Source organism: Rhincodon typus, chromosome 8, assembly GCF_021869965.1.
Source record: "Rhincodon typus isolate 14 chromosome 8, sRhiTyp1.1, whole genome shotgun sequence".
Lineage (NCBI taxonomy): Eukaryota > Metazoa > Chordata > Chondrichthyes > Orectolobiformes > Rhincodontidae > Rhincodon > Rhincodon typus.
The window spans coordinates 67,699,214-67,718,953 of record NC_063339.1 but is presented as its reverse complement, the minus strand read 5'-3'; the positions used below and the strand labels follow the sequence as shown (position 1 = coordinate 67,718,953).

Sequence of the window (19,740 nt, the reverse complement as noted above, 5' to 3'; positions counted from 1 at the left end):
AATTACAGAGATGTGGCTCAGGGATGGACAGGACTGGCAGCTTACTGTTCCAGGGTATGGATGCTATGGGAAGGATTGAAAGCAGGGCAAGAGAGGAAGGGGAGTGGCACTTTTTGTTCAGGATAACATTACAGCTGTGTTTAGGGAGGATATTCCTGGAAAGACGTACAGGGAAGTTATTTGTATGAAAGTGAGAAATAAGAAAGGGATGACCACCCCATTAGAATTGTATTATAGACACCCCAATAGTCAGTGGGAAATTGAGACACAAATTTGTAAGGAGATTACAGTTATCTGTAAGAATGACAAGGTGGTTATGGTAGGGGATTTTAACTTTCCAAACATAGAGTAGGTCTGCCATAGCATTAAGGGCTTGGATGGACAGGAATTTATTAAGTGTGTCCAAAAAAATTTTCTGATTTCAGTATGTGAATGTACCTACTGGAAAAGGAGCAAAACTTGACCTAATCTTGGGAAATAATACAGGGCAGGTGACTTAAGTGTCATAATTCTATTAGTTTTAAAACAGAGATGGAACAGGATAGACTGGATCTAAAAGTTAAAGTTCTAAATTTGAGGAAGGCCAATTTTGACAGTATTGGGCAAGAACTTTCAAAAGTTGGTTGGAGGCGGATATTTGCAGATAGAGGGATGGCTGGAAAATGGGAAGCCTTCAAAAATGAGATAATTAGTGTCCAGGGACAGTGTGTTCCTGTTAGGGTGAAGGGTAGGCTGGTAGGTGTACAGAATGCTGGATGACTAGAGAAATCGAAGTTTTGGTTAAGAATAAGAAGGAAGCATATATCAGGTACAGACAGCAGAGATCGAGTGAGTCCCTAGAAGGGCATAAAGGCAGTAGGAGTATACTTAAGAGGGAAATCAGGAGGGCAAAAAGGGGACATGAGATAGCTGGCAAATAGGGTTAAGGAGAATCCAAAGAGATTCTACAAATACATTAAGGACAAGAGGGTAGAGAATAAGGCCCCTTAAAGATCAGCAAGGCTGCCTATGTTTGGAACCGTAGGAGATGGGGGAGATACTAAACGTGTATTTTGCATCAGTGTTTATTGTGGAGAAGGATAGGGAAGATAGAGAACTTAGGGAAATAAATGGCGATCTCTTGAAAAATGTCCATATTATAGAGGAGGAGGTGCTGGAGGTTGCAAAATGCATAATGCTCCAGGACCTGATCAGGTGTACCCTAGAACTCTATGGGAAGTCATTGCTGGGTCCCTTACTAAGATACTTGTATCACTGATAGCCACAGGTGAGGTGCTCAAATACTGCAGGTTGGCTAATGTGGTGCCACTATTTAAGAACGGTGGTAAGGAAAAGCCAGGGAACTATACACTATTAAGCCTGACATCGGTAGTGGGCAAGTTGTTGGACAGAATTCTGAGGGACAGGATTTACATGTATTTGGAAAGGCAAGGACTGATTGGGATAGTCAGCATGGGAAATCATGTCTCACTAACTGGATTGAGTTTTTTGAAGAAGTAACAAAGAGGATTGATGAAGACAGAGCTGTGGATGTGATCTATATGAACTTCAGTAAGACGTTTGACAAGGTTCCTCATGGTAGACTGGTTAGCAAGGTTGGATCACATGGAACACAGGGAGAACTAGCCATGTGGATACAGAACTGGCTCGAAGGTAGAAGACTGAGGGTGGTGGTGGAGGGTTGCTTTTCAGACTGAAGGCCTGTGACCAACGCTGTGCCACAAGGTTCGGTGCTGGGCCCGCTGCTTTTTGTCATTTATATTAATGATTTGGATGTGAACATAGGAGGTATGGTTAGTAAGTTTGCAGATGACACCAAAATTGGAGGTGTAGTGGACAGTGAAGGTTACCTCAGACCAAATCGAGATCTTGATCAGATGGGCCAATGGGCCAAGGAATGGCAGATAGAGTTTAATTTAGAGGTACTGCATTTTGAAAAGGCACATCAGAGCAGGCCTTATACACTTAATGGTAAGGTTCTGGGGAGTGTTGCTGAACAAAGACCTTGGAGTGCAGGTTCATAGTTCCGCGAAAGTGGAGTCGCAGGTAGATAGGATAGTGAAGGTGTTTGGTATGCTTGCCTCTATTGGTCAGTGCATTGAGTATAGGAGTTAGGAGGTCATGTTGTGGCTGTACAAGACATTGCTTAGCCCACTATTTGAATACCACGTTCAATTCTGGTCTCCCCGCTAGAGGAAAGATATTATGAAACTTGAAAGGGTTCAGAAAAATTTTAAAAGATTGTTGTCAGGGTTGGAGGATTTGAGCTTCAGGGAGAGGCTGAATAGGCTGGGGCTATTTTCCCTGGAATGTCAGAGGCTGAGGGGTGACCTTATAGATGTTTATAAAATCATGAGAGGCATTGATTGGGTAATTAGACAAGGTCTTTTCCCCAGGATGCTGGAGTCCAATACGAGAGGGCATAGGTTTAAAGATGACAGGGGAAAGATTTAAATGGGACCTAAGAGGCAACTTTTTCACACAGAGTGTGCTGCATGTATGGAATAAGCTTCCAGAACAAGTGTTGGAGGCTGGTACAATTACAAAATTTAATAGGCATCTCGATGGGTATATGAATAGGAAGGGTTTAGAAGGATATGGGCCAAATGCTGGCAAATGGGACTAGATTTATTTAGGATATCTGGTTGGCATGGACGAGTTGGACCGAAGGGTCTGTTTCTGTTTGATGACTAAGTACTTTTGACTGTTACACAAATGAAGTGCTCTAAAATGACAGTGTAAACATCCATTATAAAAGATATTTGAATAAGTGCCACTTTGGGAAGAAAAGAAAGTCATAAAAAAGGCGTTTTTCGAGTAATTTATTTGCCTGTCAGTCATTTTTTCTGGTGTGCATCAATTGTGGCAGTCAGGTTATCTCAAATGAGTAAACTTTACCCCAGGCAAATATCTCTAAATCACTGGTAGGAGCAAATTACTGCAGATGCTGGAATCTGTACTGAAAATGACTGATGCTGGAGATCACAGCAGGACAGGCAGCATCCATGGAGAGAGAGCAAGCTAACTTTTTGAGTCTAGTCCAGCATTTGTTGTTTTCATCCCTAAGTTACAGCCATCCAGTCTTATTCTCCACTGATGACAATGTAAAGGTGATAGTGTATCTAGTTCCATCAAATTGCCAATAAGCTGGTCAGATTAAAATTGTCCCCACGGAGCCTGGCTGTGCGCAGAAGGTCAGCTGAAATCTCTCGATAAACATTACTTTGACCTACGCTTCCTCCACAATCTCCTCAGGAGAAAGGTTGGGCAGGGGTTTACCTGCTGTTGCAGTGCAGTTCCTGCACTTATTACACACACGGGGGCCATCCACTTTCATTTCAAATGCAACCCTTTCAGGAGAGTGAAAAATATTAAAGGTCATTTCTGTCTCCATCCTGGTAAGGAGGAGAATTCCATCATGCATCTGAGTGTCAAACATATTGCCAAGCTCTGACTGACTGAAGTCTCCAGCAACCACCCCCCTCAATCATCTATACACACTCCCACACTACCCCTGAGACCCTCTGTTCCCATCTCATCTGGGCTGCACAACTGCTTTGGCCGATAGGTTGCACACAGTGCAGTGCGGGTATTATTTTCCTCTTTCTCAGGCCTGACTCCCCAAGCCTGCATTGCTGGGTGAGAGCTCTCCCTCTCTGTCCTTAGTCTGACACCGCCCCCCACCCTTTCCACTTCTCCACCGTTGGACACAGCGCTGGGAACGGAATGTCTCCTCAGGCTCGGTTACTCCACGTCAGGGCAGGAAAAGGCAGCACGGTCAAACAAGCACAATGCAACGACAAGTACAAGAAGGAATTCTCCACTGGAAACAATAAAACAAAACCGTGGCACACACAACCTGTTTGTCTCAACCGACCAGCGGGTTTAGCACTGTGACTCTGTTCTTTGCTCAAGAAAGCAGCATTGAGTCAGTTTTGTTTTTCCCCAGTGCATTGTATCTCCATGAATCCGTTCCAACAAACAAATATTGTATAGGTAAACAGGCGAAGAAAGTGTGGTGAGCCCTACAGAAACACCCATTGTAGAGCATCACATCCACAAAAAAAAATCCCTTGCGTGCAATGTAACATCATGTCAGTGTTAACCTCGGGCATTTAAAGTTCCTATTCCAACCGCAGCTGCACTTTGCACAGAGCTAGCACGCCTCTGAAAAAGATGACAAAAGTAATGCTTGATATGTGACTGTGTAACCTGGGCTGATAGATAATGGATACTGGAGTGAGCCAGGGCACCCCTTCCCTCCCGCATGTATTAACATCGATGGACCGCTGTAATATTTCACTATTCCCTGTTTTATATTCTAGCACCTGAGCGTACACGATCCCAAGGAGGGCTCTCGTTGCACAGTGGTGGTGTTCCTTCCACTGGGCCAACAGGCAAAAGTTCATGTCCCACTTTCCCCGGAGATCTGAACAGGTTGGTTAAAAATGCTTACCCTACCCCTACAGCACGTTCTGATGATATAAATCAATAACAAATCAACACATTTAATGACATAAAGTGATCATTTGTACAAGCTGTTCAGCAGTTTTATAAAAAAAAAGCTTCTATTTACATAGCACCTTCCACAGCCCAAAGCATTTCACAGTCAATAATGTACTTGTGAAGTGTGATCATTGTATACAGTAGAGTAATATGAGCATCTGAGCAAGGAAAAGAATAGGCCATTCAGCCCTTCGAGCCTGCTCTGTCATTCAGAATGATGACGGCTGATCTGATTTTAGCCTGGGCTCTCCATTCCTGCATATCTACGATAATCTTTCAGCCCCTTGGTAATGAACATTCTCTCTACCTCTGCCTTAAAATTATCAAAAGGATATGCATCCACTGTCTTTTGGAGTAAAGGAATTCCAAAAACACCTAACCCTCAGAGAAAAAAATGTTTCCTCATAAATGGGTGAGCTCTTATTTTTAAACTATGGTGCCTAGTTCTAGAATCTTCCACAGAAGGAAACATCCTTTCTTCCTCCACTCAGTCAAGACCCCTCAGGATCTTACATGTTTCAATTCAGTCACCTCTGACTCTTCTAAACTCCGGGGGATTCAGGTCTAGCCTTTCATAATCAAGTAATCTGCACATTCCATGTATTAGCCTAGTACAGCTTCTCTGACCTGCTTCCAATGCTTTTAACATCGTCAGTTCCCCTAGAGGGAGCTGCACAGAAAGATCCCATGAACTGCAATGAAGTGGACGGCCTGTTTTTTATAATAAACATTGGCCTGAATACCAGGAAACTCCCCAGTTCCATCTCAAATGGAGTCATAGGATATTTCACATCCATCTAAAATGGCAGACAAGGCCCCGATTTGGTGTCTCACCCAATGGACAGTGTGTCAGATAGTGCAGTACTTCCTTCAATGCTGTAATGAAGTGTCAGCAAAGTGTATGTGCCCAAGCCTCCACAATGAGGCTTGAACCCACAATTCAGCAGGTAGGGTGTGACCACTGCACATTGTTCTCCTACAGCACACAGTGTATTAAAACCTAGTAGGAGTCTAACTGGTCGCATCGGGTTGACACAACCTCATTTCAGTTTATATGATATCATCATCCCACAGACCATCAAGTCACAATATAAATCAGAGAAAGCACAAAGGGCCATACGACCTACTCCCGTTCCTAGGTGAAGTGGTGCTAAATTCTTTGAATATGGCTTACTATAGATGGAATGAAGCCACTCATATAGTTCCATTCATATGCACTGAAACAGGTGTGTTATGGAGCATACTTCCAGCTCTGTCTTAACATCCCCTAAACTACATCATGTGCCACTACTTTGTCTCAAACTTCAGTTCAGGTGTTGCCGCTCTAGTATTCTGCACTGGTCTCAGGCTCCATAAAGTCAACGTCGATCAAAACCCTCCATACATTGATTTACTTAACCATTACTCATGCTCCAGTTAATCCATACTGGCTTCCAATCTTCCAATGCATGCAATTCAAAATCATGGTCCTACTGTGTGTCACTCCATAGCCTTGTCCCTCTCTCTGCAATCTCTTCCAGCCTACCAAACCTCCTAAATGCACCGACTCCAGCTCTCTGTGTATCCACTAGCATCAACTCACCAGTGACAACAGAGCTTTCAACTACCTGGTCAGAAAACTGAAATGTTGTCCTTGAACCTCCATGTCTCAGCACCTCTTGCTTTATCTTTGAAAGCCTTTTCCAGTCCCAGCTCTGTGACCAAAGCTGGGTCAATCTTCCTCACTTTTTCTCCTGGCTGAACATTTCCTAAAGGCACTTTATGAATGCATATAAGCCTTGTAAACTTTATTCCTGAAACCAGGTGTGACCCTTAATGTTCGTAGTGGGAGCATTGCAGCGATGGTAGTGAGAAGGTCACATGTCTGGCAAATTGAAGTATTACCTTGTAACTGGTACTCTGTAATACTGAAATGCTGTATTAAGACCCTAAGAACAAGCAAAATAGAAGTAAGAGTTGGCTATTCGGCATGTCGAGCCTGCCCTGCTGTCTAGCTGATCTTTCTACCTCAATTTTACTTATCAGCACTCTCCCCATGTCCCTTGATTCCCTAAAGAATGAAAACTCTATCGATCACAGTCTTAAATATATTCAATGATGGCCTATCCAGAACTGCTGGGTTTGACAATTCCGAAGGTTCACAACCCAGTAAGTGAAGAATTTTCTCCTCATCTCAGTCCTAAATAATTAACCCCCTTATCCTGAGACTGCATTCTAGATTCCCCAGCCAAGGGAAAGCACCTTTCAGTATATACCCTGTCAAATTTCTTCAGAATCTTGTATGTTTCAAGGAGGTCACCTTTCATTATTTTGAACTCCAGGGAGTATAGGCCCAATTTATTCAATCTCGCACTACTCACCCCTCCAAGGAACAAATCCAGCAAATCTTCACTGTACTACCTCCAATGCAAGTATATTCTTACTTAAAAAGACCAAAACTGCTCACAGAACTCCATGGGCAGTCTCACCAAAGCTCTCCACAATTGTAACACCTAATTCTTGTACTCCAACCCCTCGCAACATGCCACTTAACTTCCTAGTAAGTTGTTGTACCTAACTTTCTGTGTTCCTTACACAAGTACACCTAAGTGTCTCCAAACATTGAAATTTAGAGGTTTAATGCCTTTTATTTAAAAATATCTGTTTTTCATAACATTTCCCCATGTTATACTCCATTAATAATCAAAGCTGACAGGAAGTGATATATGCCAAGTGGTTTTTGGGACAAAATATCATACACTATTAGCAGCAGTCTGGTTTAACTTCCAGTTTCCAAACCATTCCCACAAACCTACTTCCCCTCAACTATGGAAATGAGGCGGAGGGCAGACCCATGAATAAGAATCACCCAGGGCTGCTACGAGTCCAAAGATGCTGAATTAGGCTTCAGACCCGTCTGTTTCCTGAAAGCAACTGATCAAACAGGCCTCCAGCGATAGATGCGCCATCTTTGAATTCTTTGTCATTTTCAGCTAGCAACACCTGAGGTGGGCATTCCATGTTGTGCCATCCCTGGCATGGGTGCCTGCCCAGAAAATGGAAAAGGTCCTCATCCCAAAGATTTGGCACTCCATAACCAGCCTTAAAAACTGTGCAGAGCTATTTCAAGCTATTATCTCTGATAATAGTTCATCATATGGTAGCACAGAACTTGAGTGTCGCTGAAAGCTTGAAGCTTTTCATTCTGCACTCATCAGGACAATTCACAAGATTACCAATTTAAGAGGGAAACCAACATTTATACTCTCTGAGAGGGGAGGGCTGATTGATAGGGGTATTGCCTTGGAGACTGCAGCAATTCTTGGGAATTGTCCCGATGAGTGCAGGACAAAAAACTTCCATGAAATATATCTTTTTCAGCAAAAGTCAAAAACTGTTTCTGTCAAATAACTTGCAAGAGTACTCCTGGAACCTTACTTCATTTGAATGTGAAATTTGATGGAGCTGTCCTACAAAGATCGTCATTCACATTCCACATCCTGGAGCTAATTACTTACTAAAGTTGAAAGAATAATTTTGGCCTGTGTAAGTTTGTGGGGATTGGACATCAACTGTTCAGTGCAGTGGACCTCTTTCAACAAATTCTTTGATGAAAAACACAGTGCCTTTTGGGCAAATGGGAATCTTGGCAATGCTTGAACAATGTTGCACAACATTGTCCTATTCACAGCTGGACTAACCATTGACATTTCTCCTGCTTCAGAGATCCAGCAACTGCTTGGCAAGAGTCAAAATAACATTATTGCAAGCAGTTTCCTAATGGTTTGCAAGCTCAGTTGGTAGCTAGCTTTCCACTGGTTGAAAAGATTGTGGATTCAAATCCTGCTTGAGAAACGTGAACATGAAATTAAGATCAACAGTCTGTGGGCTGCTCAGTGACCTTTTGAATATAAGGATAAACTCAGACCCCATCCGTCAACTTTGGTGGGTAAGAAAGATAAAATATCTCTTCTGCAAGTGGAGCGGGGTATTTTTTTTTCTCTGGACTCTATTGGCTAATACCTATTCTGTGGCCAACACTTGAAAAATATTATGTGATCAAGTTGTTTCATTGACACTGTAGAGATCCGCTGTGTTGGCATTCATCTACCATTATAGCAGTTATTACACTTTGAAATATTTCGTCAGTTATTCTTCGCATCAACCTGAAATATGAAATGCAAAGGCAAATGTTTCATTTTTTTAAAAGTCCATTCACAAAGGGATATCTCGGAAGATACACATTTCTAAGGGGCCCACTTCCATGTAATTGTTTGTGGGTCTCGTATTTTTTTTTCAAAGTTGCAAAATATGAATCCTTTTCTGTAAGTTCTGTCCATATTCATTCCTCCCCTCTCTCACTAAGATTGTGTTGCACCTGCGGGATAACTCTATTTCCCACCTCTCTTGAAAGTACTAGTGTACTGGCCAATGTTCGGTACTTTACGAAAGCAGTCACTGATACTGAACATCAGGTTTCTCTGAAATCAGTGAAAGTGGGGATTTAAAATAGGCAGATATTCCACCATTGCCCCAACTCCTCCTCCACTTTGTAACACTTCCAGCTGAGGAAAAAGAACATGCATTTATATAGCAACTTTCGCAACCACACTCAATATCCCAAAGCGCTTTACAGCCAATAAATATAACAGAAGCTGGAAGCAGAAACTGGAAGCAGAAACAGTGAGCTTTATTGCACCCCTACCATCTCTAATACGATCAGCTCAATAAGGATAGGCCAACAATCGTTCCAGTATTTCCCCTTCTTTTCTGCAGAGCACATTGTGCTGCTTTGTGATACTACTTGCTGCTGCTTTACTAATTCATAAATCTGTAGTTAACTGAAGAACAAGTAGAAATGGTTCCCAAAGATTTCATCAGTTTCTTTTTCCTTATCCTCAGGTTCAGGGTAAAGTTTATCGCTGATTGTTATGTAGTAAGATAGTTCAAAAGCTAAATATGACACAGGAATTTAATGTCAGCGAGGGCAGATTGTAGGGGACAGTTCCGGTGCTTATTTGAATGTTGTTGCAATTTGGTGAAGGCTCATGCTCGTGTTTGTCTGGTGAAAGATTTGAGGGTTTTTTCCCATTAACTTGTCACAAGAGGATTTGCTGGTCTAATCTCTAGGGGTGCTAGTTAGTCCAGTACAATAATCACCACAGAATCAGACCCTCAAGGTCATCTGGGAGAACTTGCCAGGATTATATTGCAAGCTCATTTGTAGACAGGGTAAGAATTTATTCTGTTAACATTGTGCATTCAGTCTATAATTAGTTAGCTAAGTTGGCTGGACAGCTGGTCTGCAATAGAGTGAATACCAACAGTGTGGGTTCAATTCCCAGCTGAGGTTACCATGAAAGACTCTCCTTCTCAACCTCTTGCCCTCACCAAGGTGTGGTGACCCTTCAGTAAAACTGCCACCAGTCACCTCTCACTTTGAGGGAGCAGCCCCATTGTGTGGTAGGAATATGGTTACTTTACCTGATATAAATTGTATCATGTTTTACGCTACAGAAGCGTGTCATTCAGTCCATGTGGTCTGTTTCAATGTTAGTGCGGCACATGGGGACCTTACTTCATCTCACTGTATCAACAAGCCCCTATTCCTGTCTTCACCAACTTATCTAGTTTCCCCTGGATTAGCATCTCAACCACTCTCTATGGGAGCAAGTTCACATTTAGACTAGATCTAGTCTAGATGAGGGGAGGCAATGGTCTAGTGTTATTATCATGAGGCTATTAATCTAGAGACCCAGGTAATGTTCTGAACACTGAGCTTTGAAACCTGCCATGGAAGCTGGTGGAACTTGAATTTTTTTTTTAATCTGGAATTAAGAATCAAATGTTGACTGTCAATTTGTTGGCGATTGTTGGGGGAAAGCATATCTGATTCACTAGTGTCCTTTAGGGTCTTCCATCCTTACCCAGTCTGGCTTGTATGTGACTCCAGACCCACAGCAATATGGCTGACTTTTAATTGCTGTCAGCGCTATTAGGGATGGTGGCCTAACCAGTCATACCCACATCCTGGAAAGAAATAAAAAATATTCTCACCCAGTCACCTGAGCGAACAAGCAAATATTTTTGTTCCAAAGTATTTATGTTATAAACATTTTCCCACAATCTCCCGTGTGTGGGAAACATGTTGGGCTGGACAATGTTCACACTTCATTCATTAAGGTTAATTGCGTAGTTTAATTCTAGATCATTCCAGTGAAACTCTGAAAGGCTTGAGAGAATTCTTTGCTCTCCTGAACCCCGAAAACTGTGAACGACAACTTAGAGAGAGGGTATTCTGTTGTGTCTGCTTTCGACTTAGATTCCAGCTTAGCCTTTCTCTGTGAAATGTAATCTTTTGCAATTGAAAAGAAGGTGATTAAAACAAAGAGGCTGAATTAGAAAGCAAGGGCAACTGGCAGGAACACAGCAGAATCTTCAAGGTCTCTAATATAATTACTGGAAGTGACACACTCTTCAGCCAAGCATCTGAAAAACTGCAGTCCCCCTTGAAAAATCTGTTGTTATTTTTAACCTGTTAGAACCCGATTCATCTGGAAATTCTGTTTGCTTCTGAATTTAATAAGAGAGAAATATCATTTGTCTGGAAGCCTTGCGTTTTATATATGAGCTTGCTGGTTTTTGTACTGTGTTCTTTTAACTCCTCTTACTGACTACTGCATCTAATCCTTTCACTGTTATATGCTCCAATGAGTCTACAGTCTGTGCGGAAAATTTCTACCTCATTACATGTTATTTCCTGTATAAATTCCATTATATTTCTTCATAGCTACCACACAAGAAAAAATATTGTTAACATTGAGGACAGACCAAGAACTCTAAAGATGTGTCTCGAAAAATATAAGTTAAAAAAAGGCTGCACATCAACCGAAATCAATACTGATTTTTATTTTGCAATTTTGTGGTGAATAAATTAATTTTCATCTTCGGATGCATTACTGTTCAATAAAAAGAATCAAGTTATTGTTGCACTGCTGTGTAACAAGCTAAAAGCAGCATAATTGACTAAGAAGACTCCCACACTCACACTGACGCCATCGCTTAATATTTTATCAACAACTCCAGTGTGGACAGAAGTGACATTTTACAGACCAGACACATAAAATTGAATATTATGTTTGGAATAAGTAATTATGAAATAACTTTTGAAATAAGGAAAAGGTATCTATGAAAGTCTCCTTGTACAAATTCAAATCGATTCGATTTAATGTTGTTTGCCATTTCAGTGAACCGTATTGCCTCCACTCTAATATTTCTGCTTGGAGCCTGCTACGATTCTCCAATGAAGCTAAATTCAAGTTGGAGCAATAATGCCTCATTACATCAATTGTTATGGTGCAGAAGAATGCTATTCTGTCTATCACACTTGCACTGGCTCTATTTATTACCTTCTGCCAATCTTCTGCCTTTTCCCCATATCCCTATTGCCAATCTTCTGCCTTCTCCCCATATCTCTGCACACCATTACTATCCATATAACCATCCAATACTCTCTTGAATTCCTCAACTGAACCTGCCTCTACCACATTTCCAGGCAGTGTATTCCATACACTAAGTACTTGCTCTTCCCTCACATCATCCTTGTTTGGTTTGCACGCTTGTTTCATTTTAAATCTGTGCCCTCTCATTCTCTATTCTTTTACAAGCAGGAACAGCTTCTCCCAGTCAATTCTGTCTAATCCACTCATGACTTTGAAAGCCTCTATCAAATCTCCTCTCGGCTTTCTTCTCTCCAAGGAGAAAGGTCTCAACTTCTTCAATCTATCCCTGTAGCTTAAGTCCCTCATTCATGGAACCATTCTTGTAAATTACTGCAGCACTCTCTCCATTTGTATCTTTCTTATAATGTGGAGCCCACAGCTGTACAAAATACTCCAGCTGAGGTCTAACTAGTTCAACAGCATCTCTTTGCTCTTGCACTTTATGCCCCTATAAATAAAGATCAGAACACTGTATGCTTTTTAAATACTCTTTCCACTTGTTCTGCCACCATCAATGATGTGCGCACACATACACCCTCTTCTCCTGCACCCCCTTTAGAATTGAAGCCCCTATTTTATATTATCTTTCAATGTTCTTCCAATCAGACTTCACATTTCTCTGCATTCAACATCATCTGACACCTAACTGCCCACTCCACCAAATTGTCAATGCCCTTTTAGAGTTCCTCACTTTCCTCCTCACAGTTTACAATTTTTCCACTTTCATTTTTCATTTCCCACATACAAGGACTTGATGTTGAGTTACACAACTACAAACCATGACCTTGGTCCTCCATCTTCCTTACCTTCCCTCCATCCCCAACCACAGGTATGTCTTCTTTGTGCCACTGACGTTGCTGTCAACACAGCAGTACCATTTTCCCTTTTGTATACCTTCATTTTACACTTCTAGCTCTTCTTTAACACCATTAGCATTCCCTTTGTCTTTTGTTCTGTGTGCTTTTTTTTCTTAACAATCTGTTCCACTCACTCCTTCTCCCCACCCCACCCATCAACAGTATAAAATCCACCACTTTTTAACTCCGGTCAGTTCTGAAGAAGTCATACTGGAATTGAGTTTCTCCAGCACTTTTTATTTCAGATTTTCAGCATCCACAGTATTTTACTTTCATTCATTCATTCAAGCTGTCTCGGATGTGCAAATTGATCAATTAACATTTGGTTTACCATTACATATGTTAACAAAATGACAATGAAGACAGTGTCTATTTGAAAATGTTGCTGACCTACTTTTTTCATTAGATTCCTAATAGTGGCTAGGATCTCATTTTGTTATTCATTCATCTGATCTGGGCATCATCAGCAAATCCAGCATTTGTTGTTCATTTCTCATTACTCATGGGAAGATGTTTATAAGCCAATTCTTGAACCACTGCAGTCCATGTTGCATAGGTACACCACAGTTCTGGTGGGGAGGGAGTTCTGGGATTTGGCACACTGATAAAGCACTCATTCACCTGCTCCCTTTGCCCTTCTAAGTAGCAAAGATTTGCAGGCAATCAAGAAGGTTTGGCATGTTATAGCAGTGCATGTTCTATATCATACATAACTGTGGCCACTGTGGTGAAGTTAGTGAATGTTGAAGGTGGCTGTCGATCAAATGGGCTGCTTTATCCTACATAGTGTCCCCATTCTTAAGTGCTAATGGAGCTGCAAATGAAAATGAACAGCATTCCGTCACACTCCTGACTTGTGCCTTTGATGGTGGACAGGCTTTGAGAAATCAAGACATGAGTTACTTGCCACAGAATCCTTAGCCTCTCACCTGCTCTTGTATCTACAATATTTATAGGACTTCTGACCCACGGTAACTCACAGATCTTGAAGCTGGGAGCTTCAGCAATGGTAACACTGCTCCATGTCATGGGGAGGAGATTAGCTTCTCTCTTGTTGGAGATGGTCATTGCCTGGCACCTGTGTAGCATAAATGTCACTTGCCATTTATTAGCTCAAGCCTCAATATTGTCCTAGACTTGCATTCAGGCACAGACCAGTTCACTATCTCAGAAGTTAAGAATGGAGCCAAACGTGACACAATCATCAGTAAAAAATCCACACTTTATAATGGAGGGAAAGTCATTGATGTAGTAAATGAAAATGACAATGCCCTCAGGAATGTTTGCATCAATGACCTGCAGTTAAGGTCATTGGCCAGTGCATTGATCCTGGTTATTCTTTATAAAAACTCAGCTTTAACTCCTAAGATCTGCAAAAAGAACTCACCATCCCACAAGGGGTTCCATAAAATGATATTAAAAGGGTTTGTGTGGTGCAGTGTAACTCTGGAGTGATACCCAACTTGCCTCACCTTTGAATTTGTGATGTTGTCCCGCATAGCTATAAAACGGACTGGGATAAACTTTAAAGACAATCTGAGCTGCCCTAGGAGCGCCGAATCAAAACCCAGAAAGCCGCAGTGCTGATCGTGGGACAAACCCCCAACTTTGATAAAGAAGTTGAACACTTCATTTGGGAGAGAGAGAAAATACGTGACACCCGGGCTTGATTAAATGCAAGCGATTGTCAAGAACCCATAACTAAGCTGTAGGAAATGCATCTCTCAGTCTGGAGATTCCCACTTAAAAACACACTGCAGAAATCTTCCCTAGCGCCTCTAAAGAATGCCCTCCTGTTGCATCTGATTCATTATACTTTCCGAATTCATTGAAGCGCTTTGCGCAAGTTTGACAATAAGAAAGGCTCGCCTCAGTCTCCGGTGCGCTTCTTGTTGACCTGCAGGAACTGTCCCGGATAGATGGGAATTGCACAGCCCAGTTGATCCAGGCAGATTACCATCCTGAAAAACCTCATCTCAAATCCCAATCCCGCAGCCCAAATCATAATGCACCGGGACCTCCTGCATTTTGGGTACATTAAAGCTTAATTTCAAGCAAAATAAAACGTTGATGAGAACAGCACTGAATGGATTAGTGGCGTGTCCTTTTTCAAAGGTGGTTGTGTGTTGTGACATTACTTCAATGCTACTCAGGATGGTGTAAAAGGTTAACTGAGGAAGCCTTTCGCATTGCCTGGTGTGCAGGAGCCCCGCTGGGCTGCTCGCTGCCTGGGGAGGGGTGGGTGGAATTGTTATTTCCAAAAGCGATTTTATGAGACACTCAGTAAAGAAGGCAGAACGCCGGCGCATTACTTGGAGCAGGAGTTGAGTCGTCAAACCTGACTATTTGTAGGAGGTAGGTCAAAACCCTTTTGTACAAAGAGGCCTTTAAAACCAGGAAGGTCTGAGAGGCAGACAGAGTCCTGCAACATGGTAGGCTTTCCCTGTCCCAGATGCCAGGACATGCTGGCCATCTATCTATCTGCACACTTTTGAGATCAACTGCAATTGGCATCTCGTTAAGTGCACCCCTTTCTCGTTCACAACAATGACAATCCCCAAAACACGGGGCGAAAGACACAGCGGCTAACGTTGTTCAGATATGATTTATAGCCCCAGGCAGAGAAAAATGCTGAAAATTGCAGCAGTTCCTTTGTTGACGTTCATTGCCAAACTGAAGTCAATTTCGCACAATCTCACCTCATTCCTTCTTCTCCATTTAATGAACGGAGCCCGAGCGCTTGAAATGAGATCCCCACAGAGTTAAGGGAGGGAATCAGACCGGTTTTAACACTCTCTTAGCCCCAACAGCCCGGGGCGCAGTGGAAACCACAGCCGGTTATCGCTCTGATAAAAGTAGATAACAGGGAGCAGACTTCATCAAACAATGCCCTGGTCACAGTCAGTATAAAGATACAACACACGCAAAAACTTCTACAGCTTCTGTTAGTTTTCCATCTTCGATCCGCCTGTATAATTGATGCATAAAACGTATATTGGTGAGCTGCCTATGGTACGGCAATTTTTAAGTTGTAGCAAACCCCCATTTCAAATTATTGCACGTTCCTGCTGCTCCCTATTCTGTGTGTGTATGAGAGAGAACGAGAGAGGGATTACTCAACAGGTGCCATCAAAGGGCCACCTGATAAAAAAAATTGTAAAAAGCAATGGAATTTAAAAACAAATAGAATCGAAATCAAAACAGAATGGAGAAGGGTAAATACAATTTTTGGGGGATAAAAGACTGGTTGAAACACTGTCAGAAGATGCTGCATAACGCACTTACCCGTGGTCCACTCGATCTCTGGGTACGGGACCCTGGCAGAACCAGATACAGCGGAATAAAGTGTAACAGGACGATAAGAGAAAACTTTCTGAACATTTTGTTTTGGAAAGAAAAAGCTCGCACAAGTCCTTCTGTACAATGTCAATCGGATTCCCACGCTCAGAATCCCTTGTTAGGGATCTAGACCCTGCCAGTGTTGGCGACTAGCTTTCTTCTGTTTTTTAAGCACGTCAAAAATGTGTTAAGCAACCACTCATCTGGTCGTTTCTCTCTCCCCCCACACCCCCCCACCGAACAACATACAACACCCACCCCCGCCCCCCTCCCCTAACCACTCCACCCCCTGCAGTGAAATTTCTTAAATGTGCCCGCTCCTGGTAATAAAGCGTAGCAACTTGCATGCGGTTCCCGTTATAGTCAACTCCATCTCAACAGAATTGCAAAGCTCCGTTGATTGACAGTTGTAGCTCACCTATCGGACAGACCCTGGGCGGACCCGTCTTCAACAATACAATTAAGGAGAGCCAATCGCCGTGTGGCTGGGCGAGATTTCCTCGCAATCGCCAAGGATAAATTGTGGCCAAAATACCAGAAAAAAAGATCCTTGTGAGATATAATCTGAATCGATGCCTCTTTGCACTAACAACTCCACTTGCAGTTTAGACTCTGCGCTTCAATTTTTTTTGCGCTAACAGTGATTTCAACCTCTTTGCCAGCATGCGGTGCATTTCTTTTTAAATCGCTTCCAATAAAATCTAACCGAAAGGAAGCTTTCATGTGCCTTTGAGCGCCTTCTATCGTGCACTTCAATGGCTTCTTACTTTGGAACAATGTCAGGGATTATGAGTAACGTTCACATATTGCTCGATGTCTGCAGGAGGAGGGTTATCTGAGGAGAGCCTCCCCACCCCCCAGCTCTTGTTTCCCTTTTGCACAGATGTTGACAAACTAGCTGTCCTTGTGTCTGGTGACCATTGGTTGATCTCGCTTTGCAGGTGTGATGGAGTGCGAAGGGGGGAGGGGGCGAGTTTTTTTTTAAAAAAAGGCTGCCTGCAAATTGCAACCAAAGGGTGTTTGTAAAGTCCCGTAGTGTGACATTCAGCAAGGTGCCCCACATCTGCAGAATGTGCAATCTACTTTCTTTTAAAAACATAGAATCTTTGTAATTGCAATGATTTAATCTTTTTTTTACTGCAGCGGATAGGAAAAAATGCGGTGAACCACAGCTATTGGGAGATTTTTTTTGCAGTACAATTAGGCTGGAGATTAACGATTGCTGCATGTGTTCCTTCCAGGAGTGAAGTTTTTGCTAGCAGAAGGGGGTGACATTTAATGAACTAGGAGACTGCAATTTATCTCTACATATGGGATCAGGGAATGTTGTGAAGTGGAAGAGGGTTTATGTGTTAAATTCGCCCTCAAAATGGGTGTGTGGGTGGGTAGGGATAGTTCGATGTGTTTCGTGTTGTTAAATCAAGCGCCTGATTTCATTTGTAAACATTGTGTAATTTATTCCAGTTCAAATCGTTCCATCGCCGCCACAAAGTAGAACGGTTATAATGTTCCTTAGAAGCTGGAGTACGTGCAAGTATGTATGGATGTCTATTGTAAAAACAAATTTTGTTACACCTACCAAATTCCTCCCGAACCAAACCTTTTGATCGTTCGTTTAAATAAAGGCACTTTTAAAAAGCAAAATCTGAACATTTATTTCATACCGAGCAATAGGTAAAGCGCACAAACCTAGCCGCTGTTGTTTATCCCCAATGCAAAATGTGCAAGAAAGAAATCTTGGCTGTATTCGTTGCTCAAAAGTGTTCCCTCATAAATACATCACAGTGAGTGGACGGCTGCACATTACTTTTAAAAGAAAGCGCTTGATTTCCACCCACCCCCAATACTTTTCCACGTTAGAGCAGACAGGGTCTTCGCTTAAGGTTATGACCTTCAACAAATTGGTAGCTGCTGCTGTTTTTGTTTCTCCCGCTGGCGTTTTCCCCATGTCCCCGAGGGTGTAAGGGAAACGTTGAATCAGAGCTGCTTTGGCACTGCAACATTAAAGTAACGTGAAATGTTGACTTTTTCATCTGTCAAAACCTGTTTGGGGTGAGGGGAGGGGGGTGGTGGAGGGGATGGTGGGAGAAGCGCACATGCTGTGATCTCTGGACGTTTTACAGAAAGGAGTCGACGGTATTAGCTCCCCCTTCCGTCCTCTCCGTTCCACATGTGGGAATGAATTCCCCCCGCGGGCAAACATATGGCTATTTGCCCCCATAGGATCTGCAGTAACTGTTGTTGCAGGTGTATAAACAATACAAGCAACAAGGACCAAAGCGATCACTGGCCTCGACTTGCTGCAGGTTGAGGGCGGCACTTTCTGTCCCGGCTGCTTCACAGTTTAATCTGCAGCTATATTCATAGCCTGTTTGTGCTGCGTTTCCCCGCTTTCTGGAGAACTTTTCCCCTTCCAACACCACACCATCTGTTTTCAATTTAAGGTGCCACAAATTTTGTTTTATGTTATTCGAGGTTGCCATGGCAATGTTTAATGACTTAGCCATTTTACACCTTCAGTATGTTTCTGTGCAGGATCTCAAAGAAAAAAAAGTTTCCCTTTTTTCCAAATCTATTTGCAGGAGCTCCTTTTAAATAAAAATGGGCCAATTATCTATCTGGTATGAGTTGGACACTCCAATATTTACAATTTCTCCCTATTGTTACTTTGCATCAAGCTCTGGATAATTCCGCCCCATTTCCACGTTAATATTGAAGTGCAGGATGACCCTTATTTAAAATTATTTAATGAAGCGTTACTTGTTTCTTTTAACAAAACAAAGGCTTACTCCAATCCGCTGCACGATTAAAGGGAAACTCCACACGATTCGGTGATTATGCTTTATTTCAGAGGTGCTTTACAAGGTGTCCCGCCGAATGCATAAATACCTGGCAATTCTTATTAAGGGATTTCAATATCACAGCCAATTTGGACTAAAGAGGCGCTACTTGCCTTTTGTGCTGCAGGATATTCATCGCCACTATAAAGCAAATCCCACACGTTACGCGCAACTATTCTTTCTAAAGTGATATTTCTGTCACTTTCCAGCCCATAATCCAATTAAGACAGCTTCCCTAAAGACTTGTATATCTCTGAATTCTTGATTCTAGAATCGCATCATGTCTGCTTAAACCTACACTGGAATTCAGTGACTTTAGACATTTGTTTGGGGGGGCGGGGAGGAGACGGCGTGCTGTTGGAGATTCACAAACGTTTCATTCTGAGAGTTTGTGGCTAACAGACGTGATGGAACTGGTACCAGAAAGCCCTCCTCACCCGTTCAATTCTACACGAGAGGGGGCTGCCTTAATTCGCTTATGTTCAATTCTACAAGAATACAATTCGTTTATAGGATGCTTTATCATCGTGACTGAACAATCAACAAAAAAGAGCAGCTTTCTTCCACCCCCCCCAACTTTGCAGAAAACATGAATGTTCGCCAACACCCGACAGCAACGGTTCGGTGTTGACATAAATTAATCTGTGGAGCAGGTCATCGGTGAAAAATAAGTGAAACTCGTGTGAAAGTTCCTGCCTCACAGGACAAGTGGCTACC

At 42.4% G+C, this 19,740-nt stretch overlaps 1 protein-coding gene across 5 annotated transcripts in view; it reads right to left on the bottom strand.

Moving 5' to 3' along the window:
• Positions 1–16,389, bottom strand: part of smoc1 (SPARC related modular calcium binding 1) — a 234,822-nt gene extending 218,433 nt beyond the window's left edge. For all 5 annotated transcript variants that reach the window (XM_048600257.1, XM_048600258.1, XM_048600261.1 and 2 more), the window contains exon 1: positions 16,130–16,389. In XM_048600257.1, the coding sequence (XP_048456214.1) occupies positions 16,130–16,225 (96 nt within the window). In that variant the 5' untranslated portion in view covers positions 16,226–16,389. The remainder of the gene's footprint in view (positions 1–16,129) is intronic.
• Between the last annotated feature and the right edge of the window lie 3,351 nt (positions 16,390–19,740).